Source organism: Muntiacus reevesi, chromosome 1 (genome assembly GCF_963930625.1).
Source record: "Muntiacus reevesi chromosome 1, mMunRee1.1, whole genome shotgun sequence".
Lineage (NCBI taxonomy): Eukaryota > Metazoa > Chordata > Mammalia > Artiodactyla > Cervidae > Muntiacus > Muntiacus reevesi.
In genome coordinates this window covers 245,154,946-245,174,532 of record NC_089249.1, presented here as the reverse complement: position 1 = coordinate 245,174,532, position 19,587 = coordinate 245,154,946, and the positions used below count along the sequence as shown (strand labels likewise).

General features: G+C 42.5%; 1 protein-coding gene across 2 annotated transcripts in view; it reads right to left on the bottom strand.

Moving 5' to 3' along the window:
• SGCD (sarcoglycan delta) overlaps positions 1-19,587 on the bottom strand; it is a 433,183-nt gene that overhangs the window by 151,429 nt on the left and 262,167 nt on the right. For both annotated transcript variants that reach the window (XM_065918989.1, XM_065918988.1), the window contains 2 exons: positions 12,499-12,586; positions 5,613-5,732 (listed from right to left, as the gene is read on the bottom strand). In XM_065918989.1, the coding sequence (XP_065775061.1) occupies positions 5,613-5,732; positions 12,499-12,586 (208 nt within the window). The remainder of the gene's footprint in view (positions 1-5,612; positions 5,733-12,498; positions 12,587-19,587) is intronic.

Sequence of the window (19,587 nt, the reverse complement as noted above, 5' to 3'; positions counted from 1 at the left end):
CACCTGTTTGGTAATTAAATGAGCAGACTTGGCTATAAACTTAAATTCTCTTGTGTAAGATCTAAAAAGACACCTTTGTAATATGGAAAATCTAAGGTTGACAAAGGCATTGAAGCCCATGTGAAGAAAGACAGGATCTGGTACCTGAAGGAAAGTGAGACTTTGAAGCCTAGGGGGATAGAGACCCATGTGGAGAATCAGCAAAGTAGGCACTAGAGAGATGCAGCGTATGATAGAGTAACGGGTGAGTTTGGCTACAAGTGATGAAGTGAGAGTGATGGAGATACTTTCGTGCAGAAAAGTCCAGACTCTTAAAATTTGGAACTAGAAAAATGAGAAGATAGTTCAAGGCAAATACAGATTTGAGGGTCACCTGAAAAGGGCAATGACTGAAACTGTATGTAAGTATGGGATTTTCCATAGAAATGTGAAAAGAGGAAACTAAGAACTGACCTGGAGGAAAGTCTGCATATGATGCCAGGAGTGAATTCGCGTCACTGAGCAGGTGAAAGAAGAGTTAGTGTAGGAAGCAGAGGAGCAGTTACAGATGTGGGAGAACTGCGGGAAAAGCAGTGTCTCTCGAAGCCAGAATGGAGGGGAAGAGCTGGAGAGCTGCCCAGGGCTCCTTCCCCCTCAGTGCGATGCTCCATGTCATGGAATTGAGGGAAGCTGAGGCTTCTGTGATGGAGGTCGGGGTTCCCTGGTGGCGCTTGTGGTAAAGAACCCATCTGCCAATAGATGCCTGAGACAAGGGTTGAGTCCCTGGGTCAGGAAGAGCCCCTGGAGGAGGGCATGGCAATCCACTCCAGTATTCTTGCCTGGAGAATCCCCATGGACAGGGGAGCCTGGCGGGCTACAGTCCATGGGTCACAAAGACTCGGACGTGACTGAAGCGACTTAGCCTGCATGCACGTGACAGACACACATGACAGACGCATGTGACAGAGGTCATCGAGCACTGTGGGTAAGACTGCCTGCATTCAGATCCTGCCTCTGCTAGTTTCTCTTTGTGCAACTTTGGGTGTGCTTCCCATCACTCTGGGCCACAGTCTGTCCCTCTGTCAATCAAGCTGATGAGTCAGGTTCCTCTAAGGCTGTGCTGTGGACCAAATGCTGGCACTCAGGGCAAGTGATTGGCATCTTGCGTAGAATAAGCCCTCAATCTGTGTTAGTTATATTTATTTTGGGATTTTTCTGGAGCAAAGTGGAAAAAGCTGAGTGTGAACTCAATGCAGAGCTTCTAGCCAAGTGATGGAAAAATTATTTAGTTGTGATCATCTTAGGTCAGTGGTTCTTTAGCCTGTAAATCAGAATCACTTAGGACTTGCCCTACTTTTGAGTTTCTGATTCAACAGGTCTAGGGTAGAGCTTGATAATTTATGTGTCAAACAAGTAGGTCAGAGTTGATGCTCCTAATTCTAGGGCCATGCTCTGAGAATCACTGTCTTTTAATGAAAGGGAAGACCCTACAATTTTGGGAAATCAACTCAGGCCTTCAATTCCTCTCATAAGTAGTTCCTATGTTGGAAAGGTGTTTTCTTTTCTGACCCTAGCTGGGTTCAGAAAACCTACCAGTCCAACCTTAACCGATAGCTAAACACTCCTACAAGTCCTAAGACAATTTCTGAGTACCTTTTTCTGAGAACCTAAAAGAGCTATGTAAAATTTTAGGACTTGTTGGGTTCCCTGACGCGCAAGTGGACTAATAAAACCCATCACTAACACTACAACAGTCAGCATCCTGAGGACCAAATACTGTGCTGATCCTCAGCACATATACTGTACCATCTAGTTCTCATAACTCCTGTGAGAGTCAGGGCTCATGATTCAAATGCCACCGTGTCACAGAGAAGAAGGAAGCCTAGAAAGGTAAAGTAATGTGTCTCAAGGCACTGGCCGACAAATGACAGAAATCAGGATTAAACCTGTTCTCTCAGCTAGTCAACGAAACAGCTCTTGCCTGACTTCTTTACCCAGGAAAGATGCACATTATGAAAGATCAGCAACTATTGTCTGTCTCGAATCTCAATTCCTCCACATCTTTTTCAGGGTTAAAGACTCTAGATAGCTAACTGTTCTATATGAGGTATGGTTATTAGTCCTTTAGCCAGACTATTCAAGGTCTTTGGAGAGTGCCCAAGGTGGTCATTGCCCTGAAAACTGAATAGGTGGGTGTGGTTATCCAGCAAAGAACATAAGCAATTGTCCTGAGCCCATGGGTTAAGCTACTGTATCTAAGAGACATTATTTTCTTAGTAATATTATTATCTTCTATTGCTTATTCTTACTCAACTCTTCAACTAAAATAACTGATTTATTTACATAAGTTTCTTACTATATTCATTCATTCTTACTTCCGTTCTTTATTGTGTTCCTCTCTCTTTGTTTTACACATGTAGAAACTAAAGCTTAAAGAGAAAAATAAACTTGGATAGGGTCACTCAGATTCTGAATATCTGAGTGAAGATTCACAACCCAGGTATGTTAGATTCTACTATAAAATATGCATCCAGACTCCAATCTCTCAAGAGCTTGTGCAGTCTGATGACTCAAAAAGACAAACTTCTCATTAAGCTGAAAATGAAACTGCCTAAGCTTCTCGTTCCACACCATATGGTTGAATCCCAGATGACAGGAAGCTCATTTCTGCAACACACTAGGCTCATTTCACTGAGTAGGATGTGAGACTTGTGGGGTGGTCATTTCCTCATCTTTTTAGCACTGATAGCAGCAGTGGTATTTATTATGATGCTTCCTTTCGAGATTTTTACACACACACAATAAAACAAATGCTTCTGATGATGAAGAGAGGAAGATTTATCCTAAATTATTGTGCAAGCGAAATATCACCAGCATAAGAAGCAACAGCAGCAAAATTATCCACCTGTCTTCAAGCAGTCAAATACTACAGTCATCTTCCAACCCTTAGTTTATATCATGATGGAGGAGGGGAGTTCTTAAATAATACCATCATAATACCATCATAGGATTTCGTACACAAAGATGAAACCACGGTGTTTGGACATCTAAAGTATCTTTGCAAAGTCAGATTTTAAAGCAACGGGGTGATTCATGAAGGTCCAGAGACTAATGTGAAGTGCCAATCACCATTTTTACGAAATGATTGTGGCATGAGATGCTAGCACTTTTTTCCCTGGGTAAATATTTTAGAGCTGAAATAGCAAAATACTCTTGAATAAGAAGATAACCTAAAGTTTCTGTGTTTTTGTTTTTGTTTTTTTTCCACAAAAACTTAGAACTTAGAAAGTGCTATTTTTATGAATAATAGAAAAAAATTATCATAAGAGTTGGCAAAGATCGTAGAGCTATATTTATGTGTAGCCACGTGCATTGAGGCTAGCGTTCATAGGCAAGAATTTGAACAACAGTCACACCACTTATTGGTACTTGATCTTGGTAAGTTTCTTCACCTTAGTTAACTCATCTAAATGGGACCAATTTCACAAGACAGCAAAGTATAGTGTTTTAACGTGAAGTAGTCTGCATTCAAATACCTGTATGTGAATCCTATGGCTCACCCCTTCCAACAGTTCAGCTCCATCCTCCATAAAATGAGGGTGATAAGAAGGGTGCCTGCCCGAAAAGGTGCTGGTGAGGTCTAAAGGTAATCATGCACACAAAGTGTGGTACTTGGATCATAGCAAGTGGTCAGTAGACTTTACTCTTTTTTAAAGGCTATCTACTTAAAGGACTTTATAAATAAGTTCTAAGAGGCCTCTCAACAGCAAGGGGGTGAGGAAGAATGAAGATACACAACTTAATCTTTAAACCTTAAAAGCCTCATCCACCACCCAGAGCCGCACTTTTCTTTTACATATTTTATTGATTGGGGTTTGGTATGAAATTTTATTTTTAAAAGTCTCTGTTAAAAAAAAAAAAAATTGCTTGAAACTTCCGCTCTAGACAACTCTCATTTTACAGACAGGAAAGAAGCAAGGCCCTGAAAGACGAAAGCAGTAGTTCCAGATTACATCCCAGTGAGCACCTGACAAGTTGACAGGTGATTAGACCGCCCCTGGCTCACTGCCTCTGTACCCGGCCCTCCCATGCCACTGAGCTGTCAGGATGGCCATGGCCATCTTCTGACTCTGCTGAGCCTGAGGCTGGTCGGAACGATGTTTTGAAACTGACAGTGGGAAGCAAAACGGGATCAGTTAGAGTAATGGGGAAGTAAGGGGGTAAATACAAGAGTAGAGGTGTGAGGGGGTGTGAGTTTTTGTGTGCTTGTGTGTGTGTTATTGTACTAGGCACTCAAGATCTACTCAGTTTGAGAGCCTGGTAGAATATCTAGTTGAAAAAGACCTAGAACTCAGGGAAGATGCTGGGTCTGGGGATGGAAACTTAAGAGTCATCCAGCAAGAAACTTAGCTATGAATGTATATTATACCAGAGAGACAGACAGACAGACCAAATTGATGGACTGAGGGTGGAGGTGATGATGAGCAGAACACAGTGCTAATGGAGAAGAAAGATGCAACTTCTTTCAATAATAATGCAGACAACAAACAATAAGATCAAGTAAAAATAACATCGTAGTTTAAGATAATAACAGCTAGTACTTAGTGAACACTTGCTATTTTTTTAGCCACCTTACTAACAAATTTACATAGATTATTTCATTCAATCCTAGCAATCTCAGAAGGTAGATACTTCTATTACTCCCACTTTATAGGTGAGCAAAACAGGTACGGAGAAGTTAGATAACTTGCTTTAGGTTCACACAGCTAGTAAAGGATAGAGATAGGATTAAAATGATGGGTTAATTCCAGAGTCCGAACTTTTAGCTGGTATGTTTCAGTAACTCTTAGGGAGCAAGACAAGGAAAAGCAGGATAAGTATTAATAGCAGCATGAAAATTAACAGCAGCACCTACAGGTACCACTGAATGAACACTATTTTGTGTTTGGCACTGTGACATGTGTGTATAATATGATCAAACATGATCCGATTGAACCCTAGGGAGAACTTGAGAAGGCAGATATTCTTAGCTCGATTGAGAAGAAAAAGAAACTGGCTCAGTGGTGTTGTTGTCTAAAGCCACACAGTTAGTAGGTGACAGGGCAGGACCAGAATTCCTAACCTACCCTGCTAGACTGTTTCAGTGGACAGTCAAATCCAATGATTTCAACAGTGGAACCAAAAAAGAAATTCCTGCAAATGTTTTTACAAATAAATTCTTGGGTCCTTCCACCATGACTTCTAATTTAGTAGAAGGTTGGCTCTATGAACCTCAACTTTTCAGAAGTTCCTGAGGTGATTCTTAATTTATAACCTGCTTTGGTGATCATGACGACAATGTAAACAAGTCTTGACTGCTTCTTGTAGGACTGCCAATCTGTAAGGATTAGTGCACTTCTTGATATGAGCACACATTCCCACTGGAAGTTTGGTGTTGGCAGACATGCCATGAAGACTCATGATTCGAGAAATTTTTAAGGTGAGAGCTGGGAGGTTCCTCTTCCCTATTTTATGACAGTAAAATTACCTTTATAGGTAATTGGCCTAAAATCACTCTTCTAGACACCATTTCACTGTGCCTATAAAATGTACACAGTATGATCAAACCAGTTCAATGACTGAAGTTTCCTTACCTAAAACTCGTAATCTCTCGGCTCCTACTACCACTTCATTGTTATCTGCAGAGAAGAGCAATTTTCCAGAAACCGTCTTTACCTCAAACTTTTTGCCATAAGCTTCTACGGCTTTTGGCCCTAGAAGAGGGAGAGAGAGAATACATTAGTCCCACTACATTCAATTTCAAGAGCTTTTCGCAGAACATACACATCTGACAAGATTGTATTGGACTTTAATATAAGTGGATTGGTTTTCAGAAGTCAGCCGTGACAACCAGCCTCGTGACTCTAGCCATGTCTTGTCAATTACTTTTAATCATACGCTCTCTGGCTGATTTTAAAAACCATCAGCTCCTTCCTCCAAACTAATGCTTGAATAAGATTTCCCTCAGCTAACCACCAAATTACTGTCAAATATTGTAGATTTGGGCTTGTCTTTATGAAAGCACAGAACACTCACCACCTCTTGATGGACTGTCATTTCGTTGGCTAGCCCCAACTGCTGGAAATGGCCAAAGACATGCCAATTCTTCAAGAGGTGGTGAGTGTTCTCTGCTTTCATAAAAGAGCATCTTTAAATTCAGCTGAAATCTGTCTCATTCTTTACCCTTGACCCACTGGCTGTTTTTGACACCAGACAAGTATATAACTCATCTTCTAGCAGAAGAGGCTATAATATATTGTAATTGTCTTGAAAGCTATTGAATCTTTCATGCTGGAATTTCACTCAATAAAAAATAACTTTTAGAGGGCTTATCTATAACAACAGATGCTATACTTGAAGCTGGGGCTATAGTAGTGGTGAAAGGAAGACAAAATCCCTGACCCCTCAGCACTTACCTGCCGATATACATTAAAACATGTATTAGTAAATCAAACAGAAAACCTCAGAGAGTTTTAGGTACTACTGCTGCTGCTGCTAAGTTGCTTCAGTCATGTCCAACTCTATGCAATGCCATAGACGGCAGCCCTCCAGGCTCCGCTCTCCCTGGGATTCTCCAGGCAAGAACACTGGAGTGGGTTGCCATTTCCTTCTCCAATGCATGAAAGGAAAAGTGAGAGTGAAGTCACTCAGTCATGTCTGACTCATAGTGACCCCATGGACTGCAGTCCATCAGGCTCCTCCATCCATGGGATTTTCCAGGCGAGAGTACTGGAGTGGGTTGCCATTGCCTTCTCCTTAGGTACTACAGAAAAATTAGAACAGGTTAGTGAGTTAGAATTCTTAAAGAAATGGACCTACCTAAATACCAGAAGTTCAAAAGGTTCCAAAAAGTTCAACCTAAGAAATGCATCAGGATAACCTAGGGGGTATAATCATCCTCAGTGATCCTACCTGAGATCAAAAAGGAATTTATCTTTTGGTCTGGAAATTCATACAGAAAAAAATTTGAGGGTAGAGTCCAGAAAGCTTATATTTTCCACAAAACCACCCAGGGGATTCTGATACAATTCTCCCTTAGTGTCTGTGGGGGCTGGGTCCAGGATACCACTGGATACCAAAATCCATGGATGCTCAAGTCCCTTATATAAAATAGTGTGATATTTACATATAACCTATACATATTCTCCTGCATGCTTTAAATTATTGGATTATTTAGGATACCTAATACAATGTATGCTGTGTAAATAGCTGCAAATAAAGTATCAATGCTTTGTAAACAGTTGCCAGCATGGGGGAATATTCAAGTTTTGCTTTTGGGGTCTTTCTGGAATTTTTTTCTCCCAAATATTTCTAGTTGTAGTTGGTGAAAACAAGAATGCAAAACTCCTGGATGTGGAGGACCCACTGCACAGCATTTTTCTTTCTAGTCATTTTTCAAGACAGTGTCACTTATTAGTAAAAAGTAGTAATGAAAGGGCCTTCAATGCCTTCCATGTAAAGATCACTAGGAATACACTTGGAGTTAAACAAAGTGGATTTTTAGCTCATGGCCATAAGAGAGAACACACACCACGGGGAACTGTGGAGTTTCTCATCAAGAAGAAAGAACTTATAGGATCTGGCCCTTTATGACAGGTTATGTGGGAGAAGAGCTTTAGGAAGAGAGGTTTTGTTCTGGATTAGACACTGTCAGGAACTGACAGTAAATTTATGATTAGCATTTTAGTAAATCTTATCCAGAGGAGGGAGGACCCGAACAATGCTAAAACTGTAATAGATAAATAGCAGTCACTCATATTAGAGGGGGATAGAGGACAGTTTGGTCATTCTTGTGGTTTGGAAAAATGTTTCTACTTTTAATCTATGTTCAGACATGATCACAGTTGTGTTTACTTTTTGTTTTGTCTCTATCCTTCGAGGTCACCAAGAGGCCTTGTCTGATGTTGATGTTCTGTGAAATTCTGTTCACACAGAACACCAAAGCTTGGCTGATAGAGCCAGGTCGGCCTCTGGACGTCTGGTGTCTGCCACTCTACTCTTTGGTAAGACTATCACACTATCAGAAGACCATCAGAAGGTAAAAATTATGTCCCAACTTTCTCATTTTCTGGTAACATGACTTTGGGAAAATCATTTGATCTTTCTGAACCTCATTTTCTTTATCTTCAAAACTGTGCTACTACCATCGCTTCTATCTACCTCAAAGAAAGGTTAAAATGACTGAATTATACTGTGTTTATACAGAGAACTCTGTAGATGGAAAAGAGCTGTGAAATGTAGGGGGTGCTGCTTTTGTGATCATCACCTCTGGGGTCATGACCACAGCCATTTTTCTAATGCAATGTTCTCAATACATTGAAATGAACGAAGGGTGTCCATCTCTGAGTGAACTTCCCTCTTTCACATCATCATGTCAATTCAGCTGGCCCTCTGACAAAACAAAGGACACTGAAGAGGCTCTTTAATGAGTGGGGGATTGAAACAGCAGACAGAGCACACATTTCCAAATGACATGGGACTAGGACGCTGTCTTCTCTGACTGCCATTATGCTGGATGTGAGAATGTGTGCGCTAAGTCATTTCAGTTGTGTCTGACTCTTTAGCGACCCTATGGACTGTTAGCCCACCAGGTTCCTCTGTCCATGGGATTCTCCAGGCAAGAACACAGGAGTGTGCTGCCATACCCTCCTCCAGGGGATCTTCCCAACCCTGGGATTGTATCTGCGTCTCCTGAGTCTCCTGCATTGGCAGGCAGGTTCCTTACCGCTAGTGCCACCTGGGAAGCAAGTGACAGCAAAGCCAAGGGCTCCCTCAAGGTCACCAAGTGAGCTAATGGTAGCTCTGCATCTGGAACTGTGGCCTCAGAATTGTTCCATGGCAGAAAAGACATGTTTACTTGTCCGGAAATGGAAAGGGAGCTGGTATGATGAGAAAAAGAGCTCTTGAGGATGCGAGGTATTAGGAAGCTAGAGTCAAGGATGAGAGGCTTGTAAGGAAGGACATGTACAATGAGGGTTTGGGATTAGGCTGCTTAAGGATGGCTAAGATGCAGCTATCTTCTTGGTCATAGCAAAACCTTCAGTAAAACCTGTATTACTTGGAAATGCCTTGAGGATGTTACTTTTTCTTTTTAGGGTGGAGACTGCAGATAAGGAGGTCTAGTGATAATGAATGAATGAATGAATGATCTCAGCATGAGCATGGGGTGAGTGCAATTTGCCCAATATGGATTCATCCAGATATGGTGTAATGATTTGGGAACACAAACGCCTGGACTGTGCTTTCAAGGACTTGAGCAAGACAATGAGACATACTCCCAAGGAGTCAAGAACACTGGCCTGTGTGTAAGTTGAGTTTTCTCTTAATCTCTTAATGGTGTGTGAGATGCAAGTGCATGTACTGAAGAGATGACAGCCAACAGAGAACATAAGACAATTAAGTTATTTTGTTTTTCAGGCCGTCTCAGAATACAAAATGGGCTTTACCCCGGGGCCAGAATCATTTGGGTATAAAATCTCAGTAGTTGGTGTTTTAGCCAAAACCCCACAGAGAGACCACTGGCTCCATGGTGCAGATGGCTTGTTCTGTTGTTGATTTCACCTGGGACTGCCAAACCTCCTTGGATGTTGGTGAAATCTTTGGGGGAAAAAAAAAATTCTACAGAGAAAAGTAAATGGAGCTGGAGACTGCTCAGGAGGTCTCCTGGCAAACTCACTGTTCCTCTCTGGGATGGAAAAGATCATTATTTGTAACCTGAAACTAATTTTCAGTTAATCCCTTTCTGCTCACAGTGGCCTATGTGTGAAGCAGCTCCTCAATTCACCTCCTCCATCAGGGTGCACCAGCCGTGTCCCAGTCCTGCCACTGCCATGCATCTGGAAGCTGGAAGGACCTGGGGCCATGAAGCCTCATTTCTTTCCTCATCCCCTTCATTCCGGGGCCTTTCCCAGTCTGGTCAGATGCCGTGGCAGACTTCTACAACTTTCCTCTCTGTAGGTCAGAGGGCTCCCCCTTTGCACCCACTGCCCAGACAGTGCTAAACCAGCAGAGGCACGAGTCAAATTTGTGTATGTGATCTCGCCTGGGAACCTAACCATCGTTTAGAACATTGTTTCTTGTGAAAAGATTATCTGAATTGCTCACACTAGAATTTCTTCTCGGCTTTTGAGACATTCATTAGGTAATAAGCAGGAGAACTCTTGAATCCTCAGGATTGTCTTAGTAAACCTGGCTGCTTGGGCAGCTGGTAGCGTTTGCTGTCAGGAAAGCTGAAACTCCAATACTTTGGCCACCTCATGCAAAGAGTTGACTAATTGGAAAAGACCCTGATGCTGGGAGGGATTGGGGGCCGGAGGAGAAGGGGACGACAGAGGATGAGATGGCTGGATGGCGTCACCGACTCGATGGGCAAGAGTCTGAGTAAACTCCGGGAGTTGGTGATGGACAGGGAGGCCTGGCATGCTGCGATTCATGGGGTCGCAAAGAGTTGGACACAACTGAGCGACTGAACTGAACTGAAGCACATCACAAAGTGTAACAGGCCTTAGGAGATATTTTCTCCTGGAACTGCTCTGTGCTTTCCACCATGTGTATCAACGTAAAAGGAGAACCCTGTAGAAAAACCTTAGGGAGTCTGTGCTTGGGTATCTATGTTGGAGATTCTTTCTAGACATATACACTATCCACTCTAGAAGTCATCCTGAAAGGCTGCTCCAGCTGGTGTTAGGCTGACTTTTGGCCCATCTCCCTTGCTATCACCTTGTGCCTTACCTTAAGAGGTAAACAGGGGTCTGTACTCCGGGGTCTGCCCTGAGCAGGGGAAACAGAAAGAAGATAGTGGAGGAGAGAGGGATAAGAGAGGTAACAATGGAAAAGAAGGAAAAGGAGAGAGACAGGGGGGAGGGAGGAGGAGGAAGAAAGAAGGAATTAGAGAGAGAGGGAAGAGGAGGGAGGAAATGGGGGAGGCAGAGGGAGACCAAGGGAGGAGGAGAGATAGAGAGGGAGAAGAGGGGTGAAGAGGGAGAAGACAGCGGAGTTGGGAGAGAAGTAAAAAGTGGGGATGAGGGGGAAGGTGGGGAAGGAGAGGAAAGAGAGACTGACTCTTCCTGAGTAACACTCATGCATCCAATTCCAGCTTTATCAAAACAAAATCTCTCAAGTCAACCAAATCTCCCACTGCAAATAAATGGCAAATGATCAACAGGCTAAATAAGTTCCTTTTGAATGCGGGAATCTGTGAGCTGGAGGTCGGATTTATTTCCCTCCTGGAGGCAATTTTCACACATGCTGCTTAAATCATTGCTTACTGAAGCTGTTTATTTAATTATTTAGCATCGTGACTGTGGGCCAGATGTTAGAGAAGCCAGACCGCTGAGCCAGGCACCGACTGGAGAGCTTGTTGTTTATGGATTACAGGCATGGCCACAGCAGCTCCTCCAAGGGGAGCTGGTCCAAGTCACCCACCGGCTGACTGCATCCCTCCAGACACCTACATCTTGCAGCAGGAGAGTGAGGCACCCACCCCCATCCCCGTCCCCGCCCCAGTGAGAGTCTGGGCACAAAGGCACCTGCCTCCCTGTGGCATGCTGATGAGTGGAGCTCCAGATGTTTCAGTCCCAGCTATCTATCAGGACATTCAGGCAACTGGCTTCTCAAAATGTCCATCTGTATACCTCTCTCTCAGCCCTGAAGCCAAACAAATGGCATCTTCTGTCTGGAAGTCTAACAATGCCATTCAGACATAGTCCCTTTCCCCCATCCGCTATGGCGGTGCACAGAGGATCCTGTTTACTGCTGTTCATAACCTACAGAGGGGGTAATACCACCCAACACATTATGTGACCATGAGACCCGTGTTCATCATTACAGTTGTTACTGTGAATAACCAATCCTTGTTTAAATTTCAGGACTATGCAGCTTAAACCCCACTGAGTGCTTTCCACGGCTGTTAGAAGCAGATCTGCTCTATTAAAAGGAACCACAGAAACATATTTGAGGTGGGGGGGGGGGAACACAGCTGCATCTCGCAATGGAGCTAGATTCAAAGTCAGCATGTACGGCAAACATGGCACCGATTCAAACTATCACTACAAATCCCTTTTACAATCCATAAAGTATGATGTGCATGGTTTTGTGTATGCTGTGCTATCTCCCAATTAATTCAACACAGCCAGCCTTTCCTGCGGCACTGGAGGAGAGAGCTTCCCTGTGGCTGAGCACCCGCTGAAGCAGCTGGCTGGTGTTGAGGGGCCATGCTACATGAAAAATTGTTTATTCTTCCTCCCTACCCCCTAAATGAGCATCATCAGATTTGCATAAGTTAAATGTGTGTATAGAATGAGCGTCTACCCTTGAGTAGCATCATGGAACACATGCTTTGTTCTCTTTTCTGAGGCTGTAAAATGTGTGAGCAGACGTTCCTTCTCAAATACATCACATGGTGCTTCATTCACCCTTTTATTCCATGCTTTCTGAATGCTTAGCCTGAGCCAGGCACTGCTGAGTTCTTTCTTTTCTTACCTGTTATCAGCTGAGTTAGTACTTTAGTCTGTTCATTGAGGATGTTCACTGTAACATTTCTGGCAGATTTGAAGTATAGGGCGTTACCCTGTAATAAGAAAATAAGAGAAACACATGAAAATAGAAGATTTCTTTTTTTTTTTTCCATTATAGGTTCTTATAAGATACTGAATAAAGCTACCTGCACTATAGAATAGATCCTGTTTTTTATTTTATAGATAGTGACAAAAGATTTCTAGATAACTGTAATCCCAACTCTCCAAGGGCTGAACTGATCTTTGTTGTTTTTTTCCTTTTTTTTTTTGCTGTTTAGTCGCTAAGTCATGTCTGACTCTTTGCAATCCCATGGACTATAACCCACCAGGCTCTTCTGTCCATGGGATTTCTCAGGCAAGAATATTGGAGTGGGTTGCCATTCCCCTCTTCAGAGGATCTTCCCAACCCAGGGATAGAACCCATGTCTCCTGCCTGGCAGGCAGATTCTTTACCACTGAACCACCTGGGAAATAAAATTCTAACTGGTGTATCTTTATTTGAAAATCCTAGTTGTTTAATCATCCCCACATATATGATAATTAATTGGCATTCAGCCAAAATGGATTTTCCCCAAAGAGACACACAGATAGACAGATATACTCAAAAGAGATTTCATATACACATACACACCCAAATTTGTTCAATCCAGGACTAGAAGAACACAGAGCCCTTTAGCTCTTGCTGTAGATGCTGGTTAGCTCTGATACATGGGATGATCAGGAATGATGATAGTTTCCTAATTTCACCCTGTCTAGTTGACCAGTTTCTCTAAAGGAATCATGCAGAGCCCTTAGCGGAGAGTAAATGCTTGTGCAAAACACACTATGTCTACCCCTCCATCAGGTCCACCAGCTGTGAGAATCCAGGTGCTCTGCAGGAGGATGGTATGCTTTTTTGTAGAGATGTTTGCCACATGTGGACACACAACCCAGGAGATCCAGCATCTCCAAGAAGACCTCTGCCTTCCCTTTTTTCCTTTTCTTTATCCAGAGTTTTTTTCTTCCAGGCATCCTCTACCTTCATCTCCTTTTTTTCAAAAAGGGCACCTGATTCCACTTCCACATGGTGGCAGACATTTCTGAGAATGACTCAGAACAAACACTGGCATGCTTGTTCCATAAAGGTCCTGATAATACATATTTTAGGCTTTGTGGGACATACTGTCTCTGGGTTAACTACTCATATCTGCTGTTTTAGTGCAAACCAGCCATAGAAAATACATAGACAAATGGGTATGGCTGTATTCCAATAAAACTTTCTTCATGTACAAAGACAATTGAATTTCACATAATTTTAAACAATATAATCTTACCATGTCATAAAATATCATTCTTCTCCCCCCTCCCCCTTTTAAAAATACTAAAAGCTATCGATTCTTGGGTTGGGAAGATCCCTTGGAGAAGCAAATGGCAATCCGCTCCAGTATTCTTGCCTGGAAAATCCCATGGCAGGCTACGGCCCATGGGGTCACAAGGTGTCAGGCAGGACTGAGCAACAAAACCACTACCACCACTGAAAACAATCTCAGTTCACTGGCCGTTTGAGAACAGGCAGACATAGGCCATAGTTTGTCAACCTTCACCTTAGTTGTTCTTCTTTGCTTGGAATAAATTAAAGCTATAAAACAAAGGATGAATCACTGACAGAATATGTCAATAACCACAGTTGTTATTAGAAAAAAGAAAGTGGGTAATCATCCTCATCTTTTCAAACCCTTGTTGCCACATGGCATCTGCCTGAAAATTCAGTAAAGCCACTGTGGATTGAGTCTCAAATACAGAGAAACCACCGTGCCATGAATTGTCAGGAAAATGAAGATGGGAAAGACCCCCTTCAGCTTCAAGGTCTCAAGTTCCAGTGCGGACAATGACGCAGCACACACCCCTACAATACCAGGCAGGGGACGGCAAGGGTGATTAGAGAGCGGCAAACTGTGTGCTGAGACTTCCTGAAGGGGGAGGCTATTCCTGGCTTAAGGATGTGCAGAGAGAAGCAAAGGGGGTAGTCATGCATGAGCTGAATTTCCCAAGACAGGATAGGAGTTTTCCAACTTGGAAGAAAAAAACAAGAGAGATTATGGACTCTCTCATCTCTTTTTCCTTCTAAAACTGGTGATTCATGGGCCCAGCTCAGTCCCTGGAGCTGGTGAAGAGGCACGGCTGTGCTGACTGCAGCTCAGGTCGAGGTCTAAGCTGTTTTCACCAGAGGTGGAGGGTGTGTGGGAAGGCCACCAACAAGGCACTGTCCACACACTGATAGTTAGAGTCATGGGCCCTCTCACCCAAGGTTAACTGTTAAAATGGATGGACAACTCACTCAAGCCCCGAGGAACCAGCTAACCTTGAATGAGGGCTCTTGTCCAAGTGTTGAGGGAAGAGAGAACAGACATATCCAGGCAAACACTGATTCACTGACCTCCACCCTCCATTAATGGCTTGAAATTAAAATTTTGCCTGGTGAATAAAGAATATTATTTTTTGTTCTGTTTTTTTAATTGGAACAGGGAAGAAGAAATACACTGAATCTAAAGTTGGCATAGTTCTTTTTTCCCCTGTCCATTAGAAAACAAATATTAACCAAAAGTTGTTTATTTTTGCCATTGCTTCTGGCAGTGCTTAACTCTTCTACTGAAAACTTAAAAAGTAAGCTTTTTAAGTTCAAGCAATGTGAGAATTCAGAACTTGGAAACTGCAAGGAGGATATAGGTTTCTAGAAGTTAATGTACTAACTCTTCATATATTGAGCAACCTGATGTCAACAAAGGTCCATCTAGTCAAGGCTATGGTTTTTCCAGTGGTCATGTATGGATGTGAGAGTTGGACTACAAAGAAAGTTGAGCACCGAAAAATGGATGCTTTTGAACTGTGGTGTTGGAGAAGACTCTTGAGAGTCCCTTGGACTGCAAGGAGATCCAACCAGTTCATGCTAAAGGAGATCAGTGCTGGGTATTCATTGTAAGGACTGATGTTGAAGCTGAAACTCCAATACTTTGGCCACCTGATGCGATGAACTGACTCATTTGAAAAGACCCTGATGCTGGGAAGGATTGAGGGCAGGAGGAGAAGGGGACGACAGAGGATGAGATGGTTGGATGGCATCACCGACTCCATAGACATGGGTTTGGGTGGACTCTGGGAGTTGGTGATGGACAGGGGGGCCTGGCGTGCTGCAGTTCATGGGGTCGCAAAGAGTCGGACATGACTGAGTGACTGAACTGAACTGACACTGCAGAGAGAGGAATGACCCGGAATCAGAGACCTGAATAAACTCCACAGTCACTGACCAGTGTGTGATTCTGAGCAACTTAATTGCCCTGTGGTTCATTCTCTGCAGCACTGAGAGTAGCAGCAGCAGCTGGGGCTGACATAACTGAGCCCTCTCTATGAACCAAGCACACAGTAGAAGCCCCGGAGTCAAGCTACCTAGTTTCCAATCTCTACCACATTCCAGTTGGCTGGCCGAGCGAGTTAAGCCTTCTAAGTCTCAAGTTTCTTGATATGTGATATTGCACATATTATTATTAAGTTATTAAAATACACATCTGATTACAATGATTAAATTCTATATGTAATAACCTTCTATGTTCCAGGCACACAGTAAGTCCTCTCTAGTAGGTAGGGTTGGCGGACAGGGTGGACAGGGCAGGTCAGTGACAGAGGCAGGAGGAGGAGGGGGTTGGGGAAGAAAGAAAGAATGGAGGGTGGGGAAGATGACCTTTCTTTGTATATCCTCATCCTTACAATCCACCTGTGAACTAAGCTTTGGGTATCTTCTACATCCACAATTCTGTTTCCAGATTTCAAAGCATCTCCCTATAGTTGCAGGTTTTTCACTATTATCTTTCAAATGCCAGTATTTTCAAATGTATCTGGTTGTCCTTAATATTCACAAAATTCTATTAAGAAGGAAAAAAAATCTCCTAACAGCTTTGATCAAAGTTTATAGCGAGAGATAAAATACAGCCAGCCATTCCCTTTTATTGCTATGTCAAAATATAATACCTTAGCATTAATTGATCTGTTGTGCTAACATGCTGGCAAACAGTCTTTGTTACATCAGGATTTAAACAAAAAGCCTCATTCTAGCCTGGGACACCTTGCTGTGATCCTCCCAAATACCTGATAACAGAAAGGTTGCTGGGAAAACAGCAGGAACCACCAGCTAACAAACTTTGAAGTGCCTCCCGTGACAGCTGGGTCAGGGCCATTGTATTTGTTCTCTGGCTTGGCTGACTGAGGTTAAACCAGGGAAAAGCAGCCAAGAAAAGCACCCCTGGGGTCTCTGTGGTATCAGAATAAGTGGGAAACACTTCCATGTCTGAGGAGACACTAAATTCTACCCACTCAGCAGCTTCTATTTCCTGTCTCCCTCCCACTCCCCACTGTAGCCCCTGGGTCAGGGGAGGTTAATTTCTGCTGCAGGACAGCCTGCTCTGAGGCCAGTGAATTTCCCTAACTAACCTCAAGGCAACCATCCAAGGACAAGGGGACTGTGGGCGACCAGGGGGAGGCTTAGCCTCGTCTACTGGAAAGGAATCCGGCAGACCCAAAACTGCTGTGGATTATCAGAGATCTGGACCGGGGCAAGTCAGTCAGGGGCCAATCAGCCCAGATTCTCTTGGACACAGGCTGAGGCTGTGTGGGACATGAGGAAGAAGGCACTTAAAATTACCCCCACTTCGGGACAGCAGGACAGTCCACATCAGGACTCTGCTCAAACAACTAAAGCCTGTAGCATTTGGATGGATAAGAACCCCCATTAATTTGCTTCTCTAGAGCACAACAAGCAGAACAGAATCACACCTTTTCTTGATGATTCAGGACCACTCAATAAACATTATTTGTCCCACAATGTTTTCCAGGGGTTACTGTATGCAGGTGGCTATTTGAACACTTAATGGCTCCATCACGCTGACATTTTGAAATTATCTGTTCTTATATGAAGACAGTCTATATAAACATCAAATACTCGAAAGCGTATATTGAAGAGCAGTGGTTCACATCTCTTACCATCACAAGAGCTTTCAATTTGCCAGGATTCTCCTTCAGGTACTTCACTTCCTGTGGCCCAAAATACGCTCTGTGCCCTCTCTTGATCGATTGACTTTAGATATTAACCACTGAATTTCTGCAATGGTACGGACTCTTGCATACAACTTTGGTCAAATCAATATTCAGAATCTACATTATTAAGGTTATGTGTATATTGTCCACAGATAAACGAAGTCAAGCTCTTTAATTACATTTCCTTTTCCTTTCTTGCCCACTATTTTTTTCTTTTCATAGAACAGATACATGCTTCATGTAAAAAATGCTTTTTTTTCCCCTCCTAATGTTGAATCCTTTTTCTGAGGTTCTATTTTCTAGGAAATAACCTCAGCTTTAAAGTTCCAATATTTTTGCTGATTAAAAAAAAAAAAATTCTACTACCATACCTGTAATTTTCAAAAGCTTTTTCTTATTCTTTGAACCTCCCTTTTATACCATCCCTTCTTTGTTTGATTGACACATTATCCTCTCTTTGGGGCTTTCCTGGTGACTCAGATGGTAAAAAATTTGCCTGCAATGCAGGAGACCTGGGTTCGATCCCTGGGTTGGGAGCATTCCCTGGAGAAGGGAATACCGGCCTCCCACTCCAGTCTTCTTGCCTGGAGAATTCCATGAACAGAGGAACCTGGCCAGCTACAGCCCATAGGGTCACAAAGAGTTGGACACTGACTGACTGACTAACACTTTCATTCTCTCTTACAGGGGAATAAAAAAGCTCTTTGGAAGCTCTGTGTTTCTGAAAGGGCAAACTCTGCCATAGTGTACTGTAGTGGGGAATTGGCTAATTCAATGGAGAACCTCCAAATGTCAGTATCCGTGGGCAGTCAGGACCTGTGGGCTAGTTTCATCAAAGAGGGATTCTCTAAATTCCTGCCAGGCAGGTGGTAGATATAACCTTAGAAATCAGTTCTGATGGTGGAGGGGGAGAGGGCTGGATATGTTGCTGTTCATTGAACAGACTTTCCTTCAAACCTGTTTTCAGTGCTTCATTCTATGTCTAACAACCAGAGCCTAGAGTTATTTGGTTTAACTTTTTTTTTTTTTATTTGAAACATAGTAAATTTACAATGTTGTGTTTCTGGCATATAGCAAAGTGATTCAGTTTTCTATATGTATATTCTTTTCCATTATAGTTTATTACAAAATATTGAATATAATTTCCTGTGCTATACAGTAGGACCTTGTTGTTTATTATATATATATAATATGTATCTGCTAATCTCAAACTCCTAATTTATCCCTCCTTTCGTTCCCCTTTGGTAACCACAACTTTTGTTTTTTTCCTATGTCTGGAAGTCTGTTTCTGTTTCATAAATAAGTTAATTTGCATCATATTTTAGATTTCACGTATAAGGGATATCATATGGCATGTATTTGTCTTTTGCTGACTTACTTCATTTAGTATGATAATCTCTAGGTCTATCCATGTTGCTATAGATGGCATTATTTCATTATTTAAATGACTGAGTAGTATTCCATTGTGTATGTGTACCACATCTTCTTTATCCATTCATCTGTCCACAAACATTTAGGTTGCTTCCATGTCTTGGCTTTGTGAATCGTGCTGCTACGAACATTGGGGTGCATGTATCATTTGAATTGGAGTTTTTCCTTGTAGGCAGCATATTGTTATACAATCTGCCACTCTATGTCTTTTGATTGGAGCACCTAGTCCATTGACATTTAAGGTAATTATTGAGAGGTATGTATTTAATGCCATTTTAAATCCTGTTTTCTAGTCGATTTTGTATTTTTTCTTTGTTCCTTTCTTTTTTTTCTTTTTTGGCTTGATGGTTTTCTTTTGGATTATGCTTGAGTTCTCTTCCTTTTGGTTTTTGTAAATCCACTGAATGTTTCCTCATTTGTGATTACCCTGTTTTTCAAGTATGTTAAATCATTATTATATTCACTTGCTTTAGATTAGTGAACATCAGTTCAGTCACTCAGTCGTATCTGACTCTTTGTGACCCCATGAATCGCAGAACGCCAGGCCTCCCTGTCCATC